General features: G+C 44.9%; 1 protein-coding gene across 1 annotated transcript in view; it reads left to right on the top strand.

Annotated features, from left to right (window-relative positions):
- The window catches only part of LRIG1 (leucine rich repeats and immunoglobulin like domains 1), a 98,510-nt gene that overhangs the window by 41,340 nt on the left and 38,239 nt on the right, over positions 1–18,931 (top strand). Inside the window, 1 exon segment of the mRNA XM_063164342.1 lies at positions 3,583–3,657. Within this exon segment, the coding sequence (XP_063020412.1) occupies positions 3,583–3,657 (75 nt within the window).

The following is an 18,931-nucleotide window of genomic DNA, read 5'->3' as shown; positions in this document are numbered from 1 at the left end:
CTCTGTCAAGCATTTGCTCTTGTCCTCTGTCTGTTTTCATTAAATGTTGGCTTTGGGACTCGTGGAGGGGCCAGATCCTGTGATTCTTAAATAGGCGAAAAGTGGAATTTTCCCTGGCTGATGGCTGCTGGATTGGACTGTGGAGATTCATGCAGCATTTCTCTCCTGGCCTCCTGTTTGCATGAATAGTAGGGGCTTGCTGGGAATCATGAGTAAGTGAGGAATGGATATCAGGAGTGACTGCGCTGCTCTGAAATCAGCTCTGCACAATCTTTAGAGAGAAAGTGATGTGGGTCAGCAGAACACTGCCTGCAGGATCTGTTTTCTCAACTTCTCTTTTCACTGTGGAAAGCCTTAAATTGCTCTGTGCTTAAAGGAGAGAATTGCAGCCCTGATTTATAATTATCCTCACATGACTGTGGCTTAGCAATAGCTTTTATTCATGGAAGTGCCTGAAGGTGTGTGACTTCAGGGAGCACAGGGTGGGAAATTGGGAAATGTGTGTGGCTTCTGATTCCCCAGGTAGGGAATTCCCTTGAGCAAAGTGTGTAGAGCAGTGAACAGTTCCCTGCTGTAAAAAGGTGTCAGGGTTTCTGCGGAGATAAGTAATGCAGCCACAGTGTAATGGGTAGATAAGAGCTGCTAGCTGTGTCAGAAAGGGTTAGGGAATGGGGAGAGAGCAGAAGAGTGAGTAGGAGGGAAAGGGAGCAGTCAGAAATGGGAGACTGGAGGGGAGGCAGAGGTCTGGAGCAGAGCCTGGAAGGCAGTCTGAGGGAGAAGCTCTATTAAAAGCCCTATCTACTAATCTTGGTTGCTTTTGAATAACAGCTAAACCACAGACCACTGAAATAAACTGCATTTCACAAGGAGAACCACATCTCCATTGCCAGAGCATCTTCTCTCTGAGTTTTGTTTTTTTTTTTAAGCACTTGACAAACATTAATGAAATAAGCATCATGCTGTGGCATGTCTCGAGAGCAAGTCAGTGTTTCTCTGTGCATGCTGTGCTGGGCAAACCAAGGCACCCTCAGGGAAAGAGATTGCCCCAAATAATAGATGCATTGATAAGAGCAGAACCTCCCATGATGCTTCAAACGTGCTGTCTGTGGTTCCTGAGCATTGCACAAGGCTTAAAACTCTGTGTGTGTCTCTCCATGTGAATAATTACTGTGGTATATTTTGAAAACATTTTGTTTTCCCTTGATTTAAAGAAAATATCTGCAGACCAAAAGATTTAAATTTCATCCCTTATCTTCAATGCTGTGCTTTGCTTTCTGAGATTGTGATAAAGTCAGAGCAGAATTTACCCTACACTTCTCCCTCAGTTTAGGCAGTTGTTTGTGTGCTTTGTTTTGGTGGCCTTTATGAGAAGCTTTTAGAAAAGTTTTAAGTCTGTGTAGGATGAAATTTAGTGGTTCAAAGTGATCCCCTTTGCTCTGAAATAAGTGGTGGAGGCTCAGGGTAGGGGCTGGACTGGGACATTATTTTCCTTCAGGACACTTGATCTTTCATTCCCTTTGGTGCCTTCATGTGGTGACAATGCCCTGGTGTCCATCCATTCTCATTCCATGGATGGATGGATGGGGCTGCTGTGGGGTGGGCCCTGTGCTCCTTTCTGGCCTTTCCTCAGCTCATGTGGCTCATGGAATCCCCCAAACTGATGGTTTCATGGCTCTCAGGCTTTCCAGGCTCATTGGTAGCAAATAAAAGTAGTAACCAAGCTAAAATTCCTCTCCAAACAACTCACCTTTTCTTTTCTAAAGTGCCTTTCACTGAAAGCTCTGGAGAGCTGTGCTATTTTTGAGCAGGCTCCATTTCAGCTTGACACCAGCCTGGCAACTGGACTGTAAATATTTTATATGGGTGGCCCCCCCCCCCCTCCTCTGCCTCAGCATCTAGAGGGTTTGTGTTGTCAAAGGTGAGGGCTGGGGAAGGAGACTGAAAGTTTTTAAAGTTGTTGAGCCCAGCTGCTCTGTTTTGAGGGGTTTTTCCGCCCTCTTTTTTTTTTTTTTTTTTATTTTTATTTTTCAATTGCTTTACATAGGGAAAAAGAAAAGATGAGTGGGAAATCCCAGGCAAATACAGAGCTTGGCTGTCTCCTCTGTGTCAGCAAATGGTGCCTGTGAGCCAAGACAGAAAATGAGGTGGGAGAAGCACTTCTGACTGATTCCTGCCATGGCAGGAGGCTGATATATGAATATCACACTTATGTCAGAGCAGGGTTTGACCAGTTGTTAGATGCTGCTTGGTGTCAGAGCTGCTTAACCAGAGCTGACCCAGGCTCCTTCTTCTCCTGAAGATGCTTAGTTAGATGCTAATGAAAACATGCTCAAATAAGCAATTTAATGCTTTTTCCAGCTTGCTCTGTACCTTTGGAAGCTCCAGACCATGTTGTAATATGAGCAACAGTGAGCTTTTAGTTGCAGAGTGGAGCTCCTTGCTGAATTGCAATGCATCTGGCTTTTTTCCCTTACATTTTAAGGCATGGGTATAATGTCAGAGGCAGAGGAAAGCTTTTATCCCAGCAGTGCTTGGAACTCCTCGTGAAATCAAATATCTTGCCTCCTCTCAGAGGAGCCAGAAGGGAAGTTCTGGGATAAATGTGCCACTGCCCTCTCCCACCTGCCAAAAATAGTGTTAAAAGGAAAGAAGAGGGGAAAAAAACCCAACATAATTTAAGATTGCCCCTACTCATGCCTGTGGCTTAGCAACCCTGGGCTGTGCAGCTCTGGGATGCGGTGCTTTGCACCCAAATTGTGAACTTTTTGGGATTTTCTGCAAAAAGAGAGCACTTGGAAAGCCCAGAGTGACCAGGGGTGCTTTGGGGGTGCTGGGGAGCCTGCCCAGGGCCTGGCTGTGATCACTGCAGTGAGAGGGGGGAGAGGGTGAGAAGACTGAGAAATTAGGTAATTTTCAGGCAGCCAGACGAGCGACTGTTACAGTAATTAATTGACTAATTCACCATACAAACAAGAGCTCTTTAAAGCAAGGAAGAGCCAGTCACATGGCAAGGATCTGCTTTCAGTCAGAAAAACACTTTAAAACATTAGGCCCTGGCAGGGGATGTGTCTGTGCTGGTGGTGCCATTAACCAGGGGCTCTCTGTGCTCCCCAGATGCCTGGCCTGGTGACGTTTCTGTGCCTGGTGACATTTCTGGGCCTGGTGACATTTCTGTGGCCAGCACTGCTGCCTTTGTGGGGAAATCCCTCTGGGATTTCCAGAGCTGGGCCTGCTGTGGACAGGATGCCATCAGGTTGTGCCCCCGGGCCCTGACCTGGTGTGAGCATGGGAAGGGTTAAATTCCTGAGCCATGGCACAGGTGGCTTTAAGGTGCAAAATTCTCCTGTGTCGGGTTGGATTCTGGAAACACAGGCTAGAGGAGGGCTGTGCCACATTGCTTTCCTGCCCGGCACTTTTTGGCGTGGGTGGCAGGGAGGAAAGGCCTAAAGATCAAGGTGTGGCCATCAGAGGCCCAGAAAAACCCCTTCAGATGGAGGTTTCTGCCTCAGTGCCAGCCTCCCCTGCTCCTGTAGGCCTGGGCACATGCTGCTTGCCTTCAACCCTGGTTTCTGTTTCTTGCAGGAGGCTGGACCACAACGAGCTGAGTGCCATTCCCTCGCTGGGCTCTGCTGCTTCCAGCGTCCGTGCCCTGTACCTGTAAGTCATTGTCACCTCCTCTGCCTCTGGCTTTCTCTGGGGAGGGTTTAGCTGCTTCTGGGAGCTTCCTGGGTGTCACACTTGTTCCTGCTGATTCTAGGGTTTGGTTTTTGGCTTGTTAAGAAATTTAAGAATTAATTAACCTTAATTAAGAAACATCATGTGGAGTAGTGTGATTTGTGTGAGGTTTTGTGTTGTACATATGGTCAGTGGTAATTCAGGTCAGTAAATTCCACAGGTTGAATAAAACTTCATTTTTCTTATCTGCCTTTGGGTTTCAACCATTAGGTCATACCTGTGGTATTAAATTTTACATTTGCTTTATTGTTCTTTTTATTCCTGGCCCTGTTCTGATCATTTCTTCTTTCCTCTTAAAGCCAGAGAGTATTCATATCTTAATCTTTTAGGGAACTCATTCCAGACCGGTTTTTATGATTTCTTTCAACTCCTTTTTAACATTTTCTTTTGAGATTTCTTTTTCTCAGAAGAAATCATGCAGTGATTGCAAAGCATGATCTGCAGAAGGTTTGAAGTTCCTAACTTTGGTAGTTTAGATGGCCACAGAAGCATCAGACCCCTGGGAGCCCTTGTGTATTGACCACCAAGGACATTGGTCCATGGTGCTACTGAAGGGAATAAAATATTAAAACATAAAACTATTTAGTATCTAAAGAGTGTGGATTTCTGAAATTAATTTTTGCATGTGTGTGCTTGTAGTGTGCACTGAGAAGGAATTTTGCTGAGGGATGCATGATACCTCCCAGGTTCCTGGGAAGTGTTAATGGCTAACAGGGACTGGAGCAGTTCAAGTGGTGGCTTCCAGCCTGCATGGCCCTGTGCAGGTGTCTGTGTTCTCCACAGATTTGGTACTTCTTGTGGTGGAAAATCATCTGTGACCACACCACCAGCTGATTGGCCTCTCTTGCTCTAAAGGCTCTGACTTTTTCTGAGGCAACCTTTATCTGCTGCCCTTCTGTGCGGCCACATTTGTGCTGTGCACCAGCCTTTGAAAAAGACCTCCAGAAATCTGATTTATGGATGGAAAGCTTGCACAGAATTTGCCATGCAGGGATATAGTTTTAGGCCCCCCAGATTGGCTTCTCTTTCTCATGAAGTCTATAAATGCTCTGAGTTCCACAAACCCCTGTTGTTATTTTTTGCTATTAATTTCACCGTTGGCAAAGAACCAAATTGCAGGAGCTTTGGGTTTTTTTATTCCTGAAATGAAATGAGCAGTTTGGAAAGGGGGAATAATGGCTTGTGGAAGGCAGTAGATTTACAGCTCCTCTGAAATTTCAGAGTGGTGCAGAAGGAAGGAGAAGCTACAAAGCCAAATGATAAAAGAATGGTATTCTGAACAAACCTGTTTAGTATCACTTTCCAGAAATCTGAATTGCTCCCCTCAGCTGCTGCACATAAATAACTCTGATAGCAGGATTTGTAATACTGTTGTCATACTGCTGCAAGAAGGGTCTCTTTGTTCAGCTTGTATTAGAGAATGCCACATCTTTTCCCCCTTGCATTTCCTTTTAATTTTTATCAGAGATAAAAATAACTTGAATGATGTTTTAAAGTACCTGCTCCAATCAATGTTGCTGAGTCACATTGGAATGATTTGCTGAGGAAGTGAAGTTTTCTCCATCTTTGGGAGTCTTTAATCAATTGCTTGGCTTCCTAAAAGATGGGCCTTTAGTTCAACCCTAGGTTAATGGGCTTGATAGGCAAATTGGTGGGTAAAATTTAGCCTTGTGCGATGTGAGGAATCAGATTATATGGTCTTACTGGTTTCTTCTGGCCTTCCAATCTGTGAAGTAATAATTGGGGAGGCTGCCAAACCAAACCCAGGGTGAAGACTCATAATGAAGACTTGTGTACTGAGAAACTGGTTTATGTTTAAGTGTATAGTGTTACAGTGTATTCTTAATGCTAAAGAAAAATAAATACATTTCCTTTTTGTTTTTTTCAGTGTTTAGAAATGTGTGAAGTGTGTTTACCTCGCAAACCTCTGAAGTAGGTTTTGTATATTGCATGTGGTTAAGTATTTCCAAAGGACTGTTAATGTATTATAAAAGCAAGTCTTGTGTATTTGTCACTCAAAACATCCCTTCTGAATGAGTTATTTCATCTCCTACTCTTCCTAAACAGGAGAAAGCACTTTTTCTCATTTTGGGGCTGGGAGAAACAATACTGCCAAACTCAAATTTTCCATAAAGTTTGATGGTTGTGTGGGGTTTTTTTGGGTTTTGCCTTTTTTTTTTTTTTTTTTTTTTTTTTTTTTTTTTTTTTTTTTTTTTAATGAGCTCTGCTTTGCATTCCCTGCTTTTGGGTTTTCCATACCTGTCTCCATCACCCAAAACTTGCCTGACCCCACACGTGTGAGGACCAAAGGCCAGTTAAATATATATGTAAGCATGTGAGAATCTGCTGAAGAGAGAATTCTCAGAGCTTTCTGCAAGCCTTTGGATGTCCCAGGCTGCAGATGGATGCAGACATAACATATGTACCAAAAATGCTTTGTCCTGATACCCTGCCATGAAGTTTGATTCAGTTCAGTTATTCCTCGAAGAATCAGTTTGTTTGCCTTGCATGTTGAAAATATTGCCAGAGTCGTTCATTTCAGCAAGAGCAAACATAAGGGACTTGATAAGGCTTTTAATAGAACAGAAGGGAAAAATAATCTATGTAGGGTTACCAAATAAAGACAGACATTAAATGCAAACATCTGTTAGTGCAAACAAAAGCCAGGAAATTCAGCTGGGAGGGGGAGAGACCGAGTCTGGATTCATTCCGAAATTACATCGGAATAGCTGAGAGGAGAACCTTGCCTGCAATTCCCACAGCATTTGTAATTTAGTTACAGTTCCTAGACTTGGACATTGGGGAGTTGATGGCAGGATGTTTTCACTGACATGCCCTTGGCTGAGGATTTCCCATCCCAGTGCAGCCACAGTGTGTTAACTCTGAAGGCTCTCGAGGAGACCCTGTTACCTGATCTGCTGGGGAAAGGGGTGATGGAAAAAACCATTTATTTGCAGAACTTAGTCTGTTTATATCCAGCTTCCTCACTAACTTGCATGGAAGGACTCTTAGGCCTGCCAGGTTAAAGGAGCTGCAATCAACCCTGCACTGGTCTGTTGTTACGGGTTTCCTACAAACCCCTAAGCTCAGCCCTTACTCTAGGGTTTGTCTTCATTACTGCTGCATCTACCTGCATGTGAGTAACTGCATCCTGGAGGGGTTTTGGGGCATTTGGACAGATGATGGAGGTGGATCCTTGTCCTCTGCCCTGGCTCCAAGCCTGATTCAGTCAGCGTCCTCTTCTTCTGCCACAGAATGTTGGGCAGCTGTAGGGCTCAGTGGAGAGTGCTAACCAGACAACACTCTGCCCCATCCTTAGCTGACTGGGAATTAAGGAAGTTAACAGATTAAACACTTAAAAATAACTTTCATTTCTTTCGCTGTAAGTCTTTTAAGCTTCCAGCCATTTAGGAACAAAGGGGACAGTGACCCACAGCAGTCAGCTGTGTGTTAGCAACAGGCAGAGCTGCTCGAGATGCTTTGGCCCCATCATCTTGCTCTGAATAAGCACAGATAACAAGGAAACTCAGAATAGGGATTTTTAGAGCAAAAGAGTGTGAAATAGGATTAGCTGATTCACAAGAAGATGCAGTGACACTGCAGTGTATTTACTGGGGAAAGCAAAATCAATAGGACTACTCTGCTGCCAAACTGAGCAGAAAAGTCTCTTGAAGAAAATCAATCTTCTTTACAGACTCATTAATGTAAAGATCAATTCACATTAAACTGTAATTAAACAGAGAGCTAAGGGGAGAAGGGTAAGTGATCTGCTGTGCCCCAGGCCAAATAGATCATGTAAAATTTGAAAACTAAATACTGGAGAATTGGAAACTGGGAGTGGCAGGGAACATGCTAGGGCTGCTTGGAAAAGGGCTGATGAGCTCAGATGGTTGGGGCAGCATGATCCTCATGGAAAGGAGGGTAGTCAGTGCTATTCCAGCTGGATGTCAGGTAAGACAGGTCAAAGACTTCAGCCAGTCTCTTCCATTTGGCTTGCATGATTTCTTGTAGAGCTTTTCCTCTTAAGTGCTGGGGATTTCTTTATAATTCTGGTTAAATTAGCCACACTGTTAAGATTGTAATCCTTGTCTGTGATTTTCTTTGACTCTTATTAACCTTTGTACTGGATAAAAGTTGACTGGTCTTGGAAGTCAATAATGTGGCAGAATCAGGATTGCACTATTGAGCTGTTGCCTCATTTCTCCACAGTGAAGGCTTGGGAAAGCTGCTGTTATTTTAGTGCTGTTTGCACTGCTTCACTTGTGGTGTCAGATGGGGTTTGCAGAGACTTTCTGAAAACCCATGTGGTCCATTAGGTTCTTTGAGCTGCTGTTTTGCTTTCATCCAAGACAAATGTGTCTTGCTTTGTGAACTGAAACAATGCAAGCAGCCTGTGCTCTGAGTGGGATCTCACAAATAGACCTTCTTTTCTGCAAAATTTCCTGGGAGCTGGGTTGGTGGAGTTGACATCTGTGAACATCTTTGCTTTTCAGGTTGAGGTGTTGCAGACTCTGTTGAACATCAGGGCTGCAGCTCTGTCAGTGTGATCCTGTTAGAGGGAAGAGCTCAGAGCTGCTGCCATCTGTGCTGCTCCTAGAGCTCAGCTCAAGCCTGAGCTGGTCTCTACACGAGGTGTGAGCTCACTTTGTGTTCCTGGCTGGGCCAGAGTAAAAGGCTCTGTGTGGGCGGTGTTGAGAGCTGGGAAGTTTGGCTTGCAGGAGGAATGAGGTTTGAGCTCACAGACAGCACAGACACAGCCTTGGAGGCCATTTGTGGCCTGGGATCCTGCTGTGCTAATTGCTGTACAAACAGAACAACTGCCTTGACCCCCAAGGGGTTTAATCTGCAAGTCATCTTTGCTGGAGTTAAAAAGGGATGATCTAACAATTAGAAATAAGGAGAGTACTCTGTTAATTCCATCTGGGTGGAAGCAAGAGGCTTTGTGCTCGCAAGCACCAAATCCAGATGAGTCAGAGGCAGCGGGGTCTGCTCGGAGTCAGCAGCTCTGCCTGTGTGCAGGACGTGCCTTGGGCAGCTCACAAACCACACTGCCTTCCTCCCTTCCTCATTATTGGCCCCGGGAAAACTTTCTCTGGGAACTGAGGTGGTGTAGATAGATAAGTGGGAGCAGATTCACCCCCAGCCCCTGCTTGCATCACCTCCATGGTGTAATATCTGCAGGGGCCAGTTCTCCAGTGTTTGCTTAGGTAATTCCCCTTGGAGATGGAGAGAGCTGCTTTCTGAGAGTTTGACTATACAGGGTATACTACTGAGCTTCTGGGTCTGGATGTGAAATACATTAATATGGAAAGGGAAAATGAAAAGAATGCTGTCAGGCTGTTCAGTGTGCAGCAATGCACAGGCATAAGATATTCTGAAACTCACCTCTTAAGTTTGTTTTGCTCAGAGTTCATATTAAGGCTCTGGTGTGTAAAGTCTGCAAGTTTTTATAGCCAAAGACTGCAGGAACCTTTCCCAGTGGATGAAACCCTCATTAATCATGTACTCCCAAGCACCAGAAGAGATGCTGTTTTGACTTTTCTTTTGGGCTGCTGGAACTGTTCTAATCATTTGCATGTCCTCTTTGAGCTTTTAGATATAGCATGAATGCATGGAAATGGCAAAGGATCTGAGGCTATTCCAGGGAAATGAGTAATCATTTCTTCTGGAAAAGCAACAGCAGTAAAGCCCACAGTTATCAGACTCAACAAAAGAGCATCAGAAAGTAATCTGGGCACATACAGTGGAGTGTAAAAATTGGCCAGAGGATAAAGATAGTGAAAGTTGGTGGCAGCTCATGAAATACCAGTTACCCCTGGAGGCTGCTCTATTATGTATTTAATAACAAGCATTTTGTGCAGCCATGGCAGCTTCTTCTGTGAGCAGAGAATTGCTGTGAGCTAGGCCAGATCTGCTCTGGCATCTCTGTCCTGCTTTGCAGGCCATGCTGGGTTAATCTGTGTCTGGAGGGAAGAGAGGACACCAATGGGACAGAGCACAAGGTTAGGGCTTGGAATACTGGAATAGGATCTTTTTGTGCATGACCACATATTCATTGTGCCCTAAAGTATGTGTATACATCTCCAAGGGCAGGAGCATCTTTTATATACAATGCACAAAGTTTCCAAGTTTCCAAGTTCTGTCCCTCTGCAGATCAAGCCTAGATCAGTTGTTAGGGTCATCTGCAACCACGATCTTTTGTTAAGGTCAGTATGAAAAATAGCTTCACATTTGAGCCTTAGAATAGCCCAAAATTGCTCCTATTAATATCTGTGGTGGATTGACTGTCTCATTTAATGGCATATGGCAAATAAAGCACACGTCTACAAAAGCAATTCCTTTGTTAGTCTTCACAGACCAAGCAGGTTTCAAATATAAATAACTTGCTGAGTTGAAAGTTGTTTTAGTTCATTGGAGTTTCCTGCCTAAAAACTGCTGGCAGTGGCAATTAAATTTGCTCAGAGGTGAGTAAAAGTCAAGTTGAAGCTACAGTAAAAGAAAGTTGAATTATTTTGGGGTAAAAGTCTCTCTCCATGTTCCTCTCTGAAAGCTTAGCCGATTCAGCTTTTTAACAAAATTGCACAATCTAAAGAAGCTCTCAGTATGTGTTCCCACATCCCTACTGAGATTGAGCAGCTATTTATCCTGGTTGTAGACAGTGGTGCTTGTTCAGAGCATGAAATAAATCCCAGAGAGGAGTAAGAACAGGGCTGGGGGTAGAACTGTGGGATTTAAGTTGGGTGCCATAAAACACTGGCACTATTAGGAATAGTGTAGGGTGAAGAAAATGTTCACTTGAATGTGATACTCCTTGGTTAAGGTTGGAAGAGATCAGCGAAAAAGTCTGCAGAAAGCTCATTTCTAACTGAATAAAAGCCAGCTATGGGCTGGATTTTCTCTTATTTTTAACCCATGTCAAATTCCCCAATTAATTGCAGAAGTGAACAATAGAGGTCATGTCAATAGCGATTATCTTGCAAAAGCAGCCCTGCTGGGGGTGTGCAGAGTGGAAAATGTGATTGCTGGTTAAGAGAGATGAGAGAGTGATCTGTCACACCTTCAGATGAAGTGATCACTTGAGAGGCCACGCTCCCTCAGGTTTGTGTGCATAACTCCTGGTTGTTAACAGGAATTCCACGTGAATATTGATTGGGAATGAGTGGTTGGGTGAGTGCATGTTCTGCCTGTCAAACTATTTAATGTTCAATTGCACATCAGGGAAAATAGCAAAGGTAGCTGGAAGATGAAACTGGAGTGCAGGGCTGAGTGAAAAGACAACTGTGTTAGTGGTCAGATCTGAGCAGATAAAATGAGTTGGGGAGAGGTAGAATTAAGAATTGATGACAAAAGAAAGAATCTGTAAATTGCTCATGGATTTTAGACTTAAAAGTCATTTCCTGCTCAGTCCATGTACTGCAGATCACACACTCTGTGTTGACCAGGGTGGTGATTAGCATGAGCAGTCAGGCCAAGGGATTGGACTTTCTGTAATCTCTCAGGTGCCCTGGAAAAGGAACACTTCTGGTGATTTTACCAAGATATTTTTGCCATCAAGGTTGTTTCCTTGAGAGAGCAGTCATCTTTTTCCAAATAGGAAGAACTGAAGATGTAAATGATATTACTATGGAAGCTTGAAGGACTTACTGGCTGAGTGGTGGTGATTGCTTGCACTTGATTTTATAAGATCTTTACCAGGGAAGCTTGAACAGCCTGTTTTACACCAGCCTGGCTTAGCACAGAGGCAGTTCTACTCTAAACCCCAAATTTCCTCTTCCCTGGATGTTTTGGCACCTTGTTTTGGGGTTTCCCAAAGCCACCCTTCCCCCTTGATGAGCTTCATTAGCAGCAGGGTCCTGTTCTTATGAAGAGCAGCTCTTTTCTTTGCTAGCTTGACCACTGCTTTTCCACACTGGAGCTATTCCTTCTTGCAGGCAGAGCAGTGTGAGCCCAGCAGAGCTCAGTGAAGGCTGCCCAGAGGCAATCCCTGTTCCTGTGACCTTGCTGACAAGACAGATAAGCCCTTTCAACAGAGCACAAGTGTGTGTCATGCTGGAGCAGCCAGAACAGCCAGCCTATCTACATCTCTCAAGTGTTAACAGGAGTTTGACTGGCCAGTCAAAAAGGAGTTCCTTCAAATGCTGCCTTTTTCAAGAGGCAGGTCTTTTAGCAGCCACTGCTGCAAGTTCCATGAGGCTGAGAGTTTGATGGTGTGGAAGATGAATTCAAGTATGTTGTCCTTTCTTTACCTCCCTTATCATCACTGTAGCTAAATCCACCTGTTTTCATGGTGTTCATGCCAAAGGTGGGAAAAACCCCTGTGTCACATTGTGGCTTATACACAGTGCAGGCTATCAAGTCTGCTTGCAGTTAAAATTTGGATGAAAACTGCAGCATCATGGGCAGAGCCATTGCATTTGCTTTGCACTGGAATTGCTTCTCCCCTTGTGTTATTTTCCCCTCCTCGCTCCCGTGGAGAGACAAAAGCAAAATAAAACCACCCACAAAACACATGTGCTCTCTGGGCTGTGGTGGATCTTATTTACTTTGATCATGTATTACACAAAGAGAAACTAAAATCAGTATCAGGATTTAAGGATGAAAGTGCCTCCATGCCCTGTGCTTTTGGAGCTTCTTGACTTTCAAATGGAAATGCCATCCCTGTTGATTAGAAGCACAAAACTTGCATGAAATGAAATGAAAGGAAGCTGCTGTCTGTGCTCCAGCTCTGTGCTGGTTCTGTTGACATCTGGGCGGGATCTGATTTTTGGGTTTCTGTTTTTCCTTATCACAGACCTGGCTCATCTTTGAGGCAGTGATAAGGTGGGGGGCCTGGGCAGCAGCCCTGACATGGGCACTGGGCACTGTGGGGCTGTGAAGAGCAGGAATTAATCAGAGCAGCAAACTGTGGGGTGAAGCTAGCCTCTTTCTTGGCTTCAGAGAGTTGCTTATGCATTTAATTTGTGATAGAAAATTGAGTTTGGCTGGCATGTATCAGTGGCAGAAGAAAGCCTTGAGGGAGAAGCACAAGAGGAAAAGCCAGTGGCAGAGCAAAGAGTAGCAGACGAAAGATACGAGATGTAGAGCATGGAAACACTGACCTGACTGTCATCTGCCAGCAACTGAATGACCCCTTTCAAATACTGATGCAGCCCTTCCTTCAAAGAGGCTCTGCTGAGTGCCACGACCCCATTCAGCAGCTGGTGCAGAGCCCTGTGGTTTCCTGCATTCTTGTGTGAAAACTGCCATTTACCTTGTGTGACTCCCTTCCTTCTATTCCCACAGGACAATTCTCCTCTTAGCAGAGTTCAGCGCTCAGAAGAGCCTCTCCTGTCCTTTGCAGCCTTCCTTAGTGCTTGCTCCAGATGGAGGTCAGGGAATGTGAGAAGTGACAGGAGCTGGAGGAGGGGGTGAAAGGCCTATACAGCTCTGAGTGCTTGCAAAACCAGCAGTGATGTTGTTCGGTGGCTTAGAGATTCCCTCCCTTGTGCCTTTGGCCAAACTGCATCACAGGTTGGGCAGCCCCTGCTGAAGATACCTGGCCCCAAGCCTTGCAGGTGCATATCCTCCATTGAGGGGTGAGCTCAGGGCTCTGCAGATCATCACTGAGATGCTTTGGGTTCAAGTTCACAGAAGTTCAGGAAGGCTCATTACAGAGAAGCTGTGCCAGACAATGAGATGCTTTGCATGGCCTGTTTAATGGATCTGAGCCCCTTGTGAATACATCATTTTAAAAGCTGCTGCAGAGCACAGTCCTGATGAAACATCCAGTGTAACCAGAAGAGAACTGGTCCTCTTAGAGCCACCCAGTTGTGATGGGGGGACTGTGCCCATAACAGAGACTGTCTTGTCTTCAGGAGTCTTTATTTGCTTTGATGTCACATCAGGTTGTGTAATCTGCTGAAGAGATAAGACAGCCTCTGTTGTAAAGATGACTAAATTCTAATCCTGCCTGTCCCACACATTTTGTTCTCTCAATGGAATGAAATGCTGAAGGCTTAGGAAGTTGTATGTTGCAAAAAATATCTAAAATCATATGGTGGCAAGTCGAAGTCCAGTGAAAGGAAATGCAGATCAAAGTGAGGGAGGGAGAGAACTTTGAAAAATGACATGGCTTACCTCAGTGGATCAGCACACAGTGTAAGGTCATGTAAGGAGTCAGAAAGTTTACATAAACAGTGCTAGTTCAGAAATACTCAGAGGGAATGTGTATCTCAGTGGGCATGTGGTGGTTTTGGTTACAATAGGAGAAGGGCTTTCCTTCATGCAGTTCAGACTTAACCTATCAAAAATTGTTCATCAGATCCAGGCCTTTGCTTATGTCCAGCTGCTGGGAAAGATTTTAAAGAGAATTCTTGATCCCCTTCTCTTATCCATGTGGATAAGAAGGAGCTGTGGTTTCCTGGCAGCAGGATAACATCTGCCCATGGTTGGTACCCCAGGCACAAGGATGCTCTGGGGCCACGGGGAGTGCAGCAGGGTCAGTGGTTGCAGTCCATCAGTGTGAGAGGCAGATGAGCTTGGTCCTGTGAGTGACCACAGAGCAGCCTTTAATAATAGACAGTGAAAACATAGCCCCTGGGTCACACTGGGCTCACATGAACAGCCCTGTTGGCTGCAGTGGAACTATTTGTGTGAATAAGAGTTTGCTTGTGGGAAGAGAGTTCATAGCACAGCCCTCTGCAGGTGGCAGCTGCTCCCAGGCCCAAAGGGGTGAATTAGCAAATCTCAGTTCCCAGACTGATTTCTGCCTCCAAACAGCCATGACCTGGAACAGAGACACAGTCACTTCACTGTGAAAGGTTCCACATTTTTACCATCCCCTCCATCTTCAAAAAAAACCCCAAAACCCAGGTTGTTTTTAAACCCCCCTGTCTTGTCCCAGCTGTGTGTAGCTGGGGGTAATTTGCTTCATGCTTCTCCATCCCAAACCACCAAATAGGGTGAGAACATGACCTGATAAATAAAAGCCCCCTGGAATATATCTGATTTGAAGCTGATGTACAGCAGATGAATAAATCCTCTTCAGGTTTTCTGCTGTAGTTAGATATAGTTGGAACAGCTCCATCAGCTTGTTTCAGGCATTATTCCTTTATATGATTTTAAGTGAAAAACAGTGTAAAATGGTAATGGATTTTGTTTGCTTCATCTTAGACCTTTTTCTGAAGGAGTGCTAGGGAGAGGGAAGATCCTGACTTACAGTCTTAGGTAGAGTATATGAACTTTCTCCTAAAGTTTGGATATCTGTAAAAATTACACAAGTGGCTTTTTTTTCAGTGGTTTGGTGGGGTTTTTTGGGCTTTTTGGGGGTGGTGTTTTTTGGTTTTTTGGGTTGGTTTGTTTTGTGTGGCTGACCCTGAAATGCAGTGGCTCGCTGGCCTGCCACTGCTCTGCTCTTGTTGTGTGTGCAGGCAGCACCTGAACAAACAGAGCTGTATCTGTGACAGCCTGGGAACCCGCCAGGGTTCCTCAGGGAAGGAGTGATTCAGAGCATCTGAGAAAAGTGGGGGCTGCTTCCATGCATCCCTGCTTCCTGTCCACACAGCAACCCATGCAGCCTTGCTCTGAAAGGACACTGGGGCATTTCCCATAAGCAAATGCAGTTTTTGTGTTGGATAAAAATACACATTCTTGTGACAGTACAAAATCTTGTGCCTCATGGATTATTCTGGAAAGGCTGATAAGAAAACACAAAGTGTCAGACAGCTAGTGGGGCTTTCCAGAGCACTTGGGAAGTGTGACGGCTCATGCACATCAGGCTGTTCAGTTTTTCTGGGAAGGTCTCATGTGAAGAACTAGAGAATGGTGTGACACAGACTTCCAGCATGTCCTGCATGCTTATTTCATCTTCAGCTGCAGAGATGGCTTCGCTCTACTCCAAGGAAGGCATTTCACAAGTTACAGTAGACAAGAAAAAGTTCTCTGATAGAAGTCTTTGGAAGTAAAATGTGTGAGTAAAATGTTAAAACCATGTAAGAAGTTCTACGCTGATAAATTGTTTGAACTTTGAGTCAAAGCTGATGTGTAGGTCCCCATGACATTCTTCCCCTTCCTTCTTTCCATATGTTAATAAAAATCACTTAGGAGATCTTCGGTTATTGAATGTAAGAAGGTGACCAGGAAAAGCAGGAACATTTATGTTGCTGCTGTTGTAAATACAAATTCATCTTCCAGATCATCAGTTACCCTTCTTGTCTTGTTAGGAAGATTACTCAGGCATTGCACTCTACTCTGAAACCATGATTTTATTTATTATTTTTTGTATTTGTGTGGTGAATGACAGGCTAAAATCAAATAGAAAATCATGTGTGTTGAAAGCTTAGGAACCTTTGATCTTCTTCAGTGTTTCTAGAAGGATCAGTACTGGATCTCCATCTCTGAGGTGAGCAGGAGGAGGAGGGCAGGTAGTTGCAGGCGTGTGTTAGTCACAGTGTGTGCGATCCATCTCTGGGTACCCTGCCTTTGATCTCCCTCCCTTTGCACAGCCAGTCTGTGACACCAAACCTTGCCTGTCCTTCAGTACCAAACCCCATAACTCTTTCTGGCTCCAGCATTTTGTTTCTTCAGTGCTTTGTCAGGATGGAAATCCTAACCAAACCCTGAACTTTTTTAAAATCTCTCTCTTTCTAGTCCTGTGATCTCCCTCGTACGCTAATTTTGAAAATGTGCTGGCATATTAATAGAACCCTGCCCGAGGTGCAGAGCCCCTCTTTAGAAGCTCAGTTTTATTTTTGATGCCTATAACAGGTGCTGGTTTAATAGGTTTGCTGTATTACAGCTTTCCTTTTTCTCTGGTGAGCCGGGCCAGATCTGTAAGCTGACACTACATGAAGGGCAGGCATGTGACTTCTCCCTGCCTTTGGCCTCGCTTCACACTGAACATTTACACTGCAGCCACAGCAGCCTTAATTCAAGCTTTGTGTAAACCAGGAGGTTTTGTGCTGATTGTATTTAAATCAGCCCAAGCAAAGCCCCTTGTGCATTCCTGTCTGAGGGTCTTGCTTTGATTTTCTGCTGTCAGCTTTGGAGTGGGCAGCTGCTGGGGAGAGTGGATGTGGCTCAAACAACAAAGGAACAACTTTGTGCTGCTCTTTGCATCCATTTCACACGAGGAGTTTGAAGCTGAGGTATAAATTAAACTGAGCGGCGTTCTCCTTGCTTGCTGCAAAGAGGAAGGTGAATTCTTCCCCTGTTAGGTCTGGTGGAAAATGTTTCACAGCCTGTTTATCAAATAAATATTCACAAAGACGCCTCGAATGAGGAAACGCACCGGGATTAAAGTGTAACTTTACCTCTAAAATACAAGCTGAGATTCCTGGAAATGCTGCAAGCCTTTGACTTTGCGCCACCTGTTATTTTCCTGCTACCCCCTCCAGCTCCCTCCCGGCTCAGAGCAAACCCAAACAGGCTTTGGCTGTGCTGGAACGTTCTGCTTGTTTTTCTCAGCGCAGCGGAGCAGAGAGCGCGCGTTGTGTTTGTTTCCTCACGGCCTTGCTTCAGCAAGGAGCTGCCTGGGGATGGTCCAAATCTCCTGTAGACACAAGGGGTCTGTGCAAAATACAAGTGCTGAGGGGCTGTGCTACTCTGGGGTGTTGAACTGAGGGGCTGGAGGGTGCATCCACCCAGCTCTCCTCTCCCTCTGTGGCCGGAGCTGCTGCTGACCCCAGGGTGAAGAAGTTCCTGAACAAGTGCCATGAGCACAGAGAGTGTGGAAGGGATCTCTGCTGACTGCCAGTTACCTTAGCTTGGCACAGAGGTGTTCCAGGTCTGTGTTAGCTGCAGATGAGGTGTCTCTGGGAATGACGTTGGGGATGAACTTGGAAGTTCTGTTGTTTTAGCCAGATCCTCCCATATTCATAAACAAACACAAATGGACTTGGATGGGCTCCTCAGTTCCTATGATTTCTTTTTCGCTTGAGCTGCTTTCACTCCAGGTTTTTAGTCCTCAGCAAAGGCTGCATCATCCTAGCTGGGTAGTCCTTTTCCATGCACTTTGGAAAGCCAGAGGTAGAGAGGGGTTAAGGAACTTGCCCAAGGCAGATGAGTCTGTGCCAGAGCTGGGAATAGAAACCAAGAGACTTGGCTCCCACTCCAGGCTCTAATTGCACAATCTCACATTGAAGCCCTGTCATTGTACACTCTTGAAGTAAAGTGAGGCAGGGAAGGCTGTTTCCAGGCTGTGATACCCAAGGAGTGGGGAGAGGAAAGGATACCTGGAGGTGTTGGTTGTGCAAGCACCAAGTATTTGTGCTTTAACGCCCGGTTTCGGCAATTGGTTCTAAAATCTGATCTGTCACATTTGAAGCCAACCCAGTGTGAAGTGGTTGGGAGAAATCCAGCCCTTTTCCAGTCAGTGATAAAGGGGAGAGGCAAATTCATAACATCACTGGTTTTTTGGCTTTTTTTTCTGCAAAACTCCCTTGGGATGAACAGGGGAACAAAGGCGGCAGAGTGAGAGGACCCAAGTAGTAACAGTAAGGGTTAAATCACATTTGGCCCCTTACCAAAAGAATGAAAAATAAATTGTAATCAAGCTAGTAAAAGGTTTGGGCTCTGTTGCCTTCATATCACATGCTGTGTATAGGAAAAGTCACAGGCTTTGTTTGAAGTGCAGTGCTTTGAGAGGGTGCAGTGCTTTGCAGCGAACTGTCTGACATTCCCCAGCTGGGACTGGCCCGGGATGGTGTTTGGAGCTGAGAGCTACATTTGGAGTCAGCCCATGTTTGAAGGAGAAGGGGGAGAGGGAGAGAAAGGAGCCAGTTTTTCTGCCTGTGTAAAATAAAGTATCCCTCTCATCTGCCAGCTGCAGCACATGAAAAGCGAGAGGCGAACAGACAGAAGTCACCTGGAAACTGCGAACACGGCTCAAACAAAATAGTTCTTTCCTGTCCTTTTCTTCCCTTCTTCAAGTCTGTCTTCTGGGATGGGTTGGGAGATCTGGCAGGCAGAGTGAATATATATTGAGCAACCAAAGCACAAAAATATTAATACTCCAAAAGAAAAAAAACAAAACCAAAAAAACATTGGCTTCTGAAGAGCATTTCATGTCCAAATTCACTCTGTGCTCTCAGTCCCTTGCAGACTTTGCTGCCCTGTGTAGGGATTGTCAGGTGATTTATAGATTCTCCACGTTCGTTTGTACAAGCCTTCATTTCCTGTTAATTTACAGCCAGATTCATCTTAGCCATTTCAGCTTAGA

The sequence above is a fragment of the Melospiza melodia genome, chromosome 10 (assembly GCF_035770615.1).
Source record: "Melospiza melodia melodia isolate bMelMel2 chromosome 10, bMelMel2.pri, whole genome shotgun sequence".
Classification (NCBI taxonomy): Eukaryota; Metazoa; Chordata; class Aves; order Passeriformes; family Passerellidae; genus Melospiza; species Melospiza melodia.
This window is presented reverse-complemented; position numbering and strand designations above follow the sequence as displayed.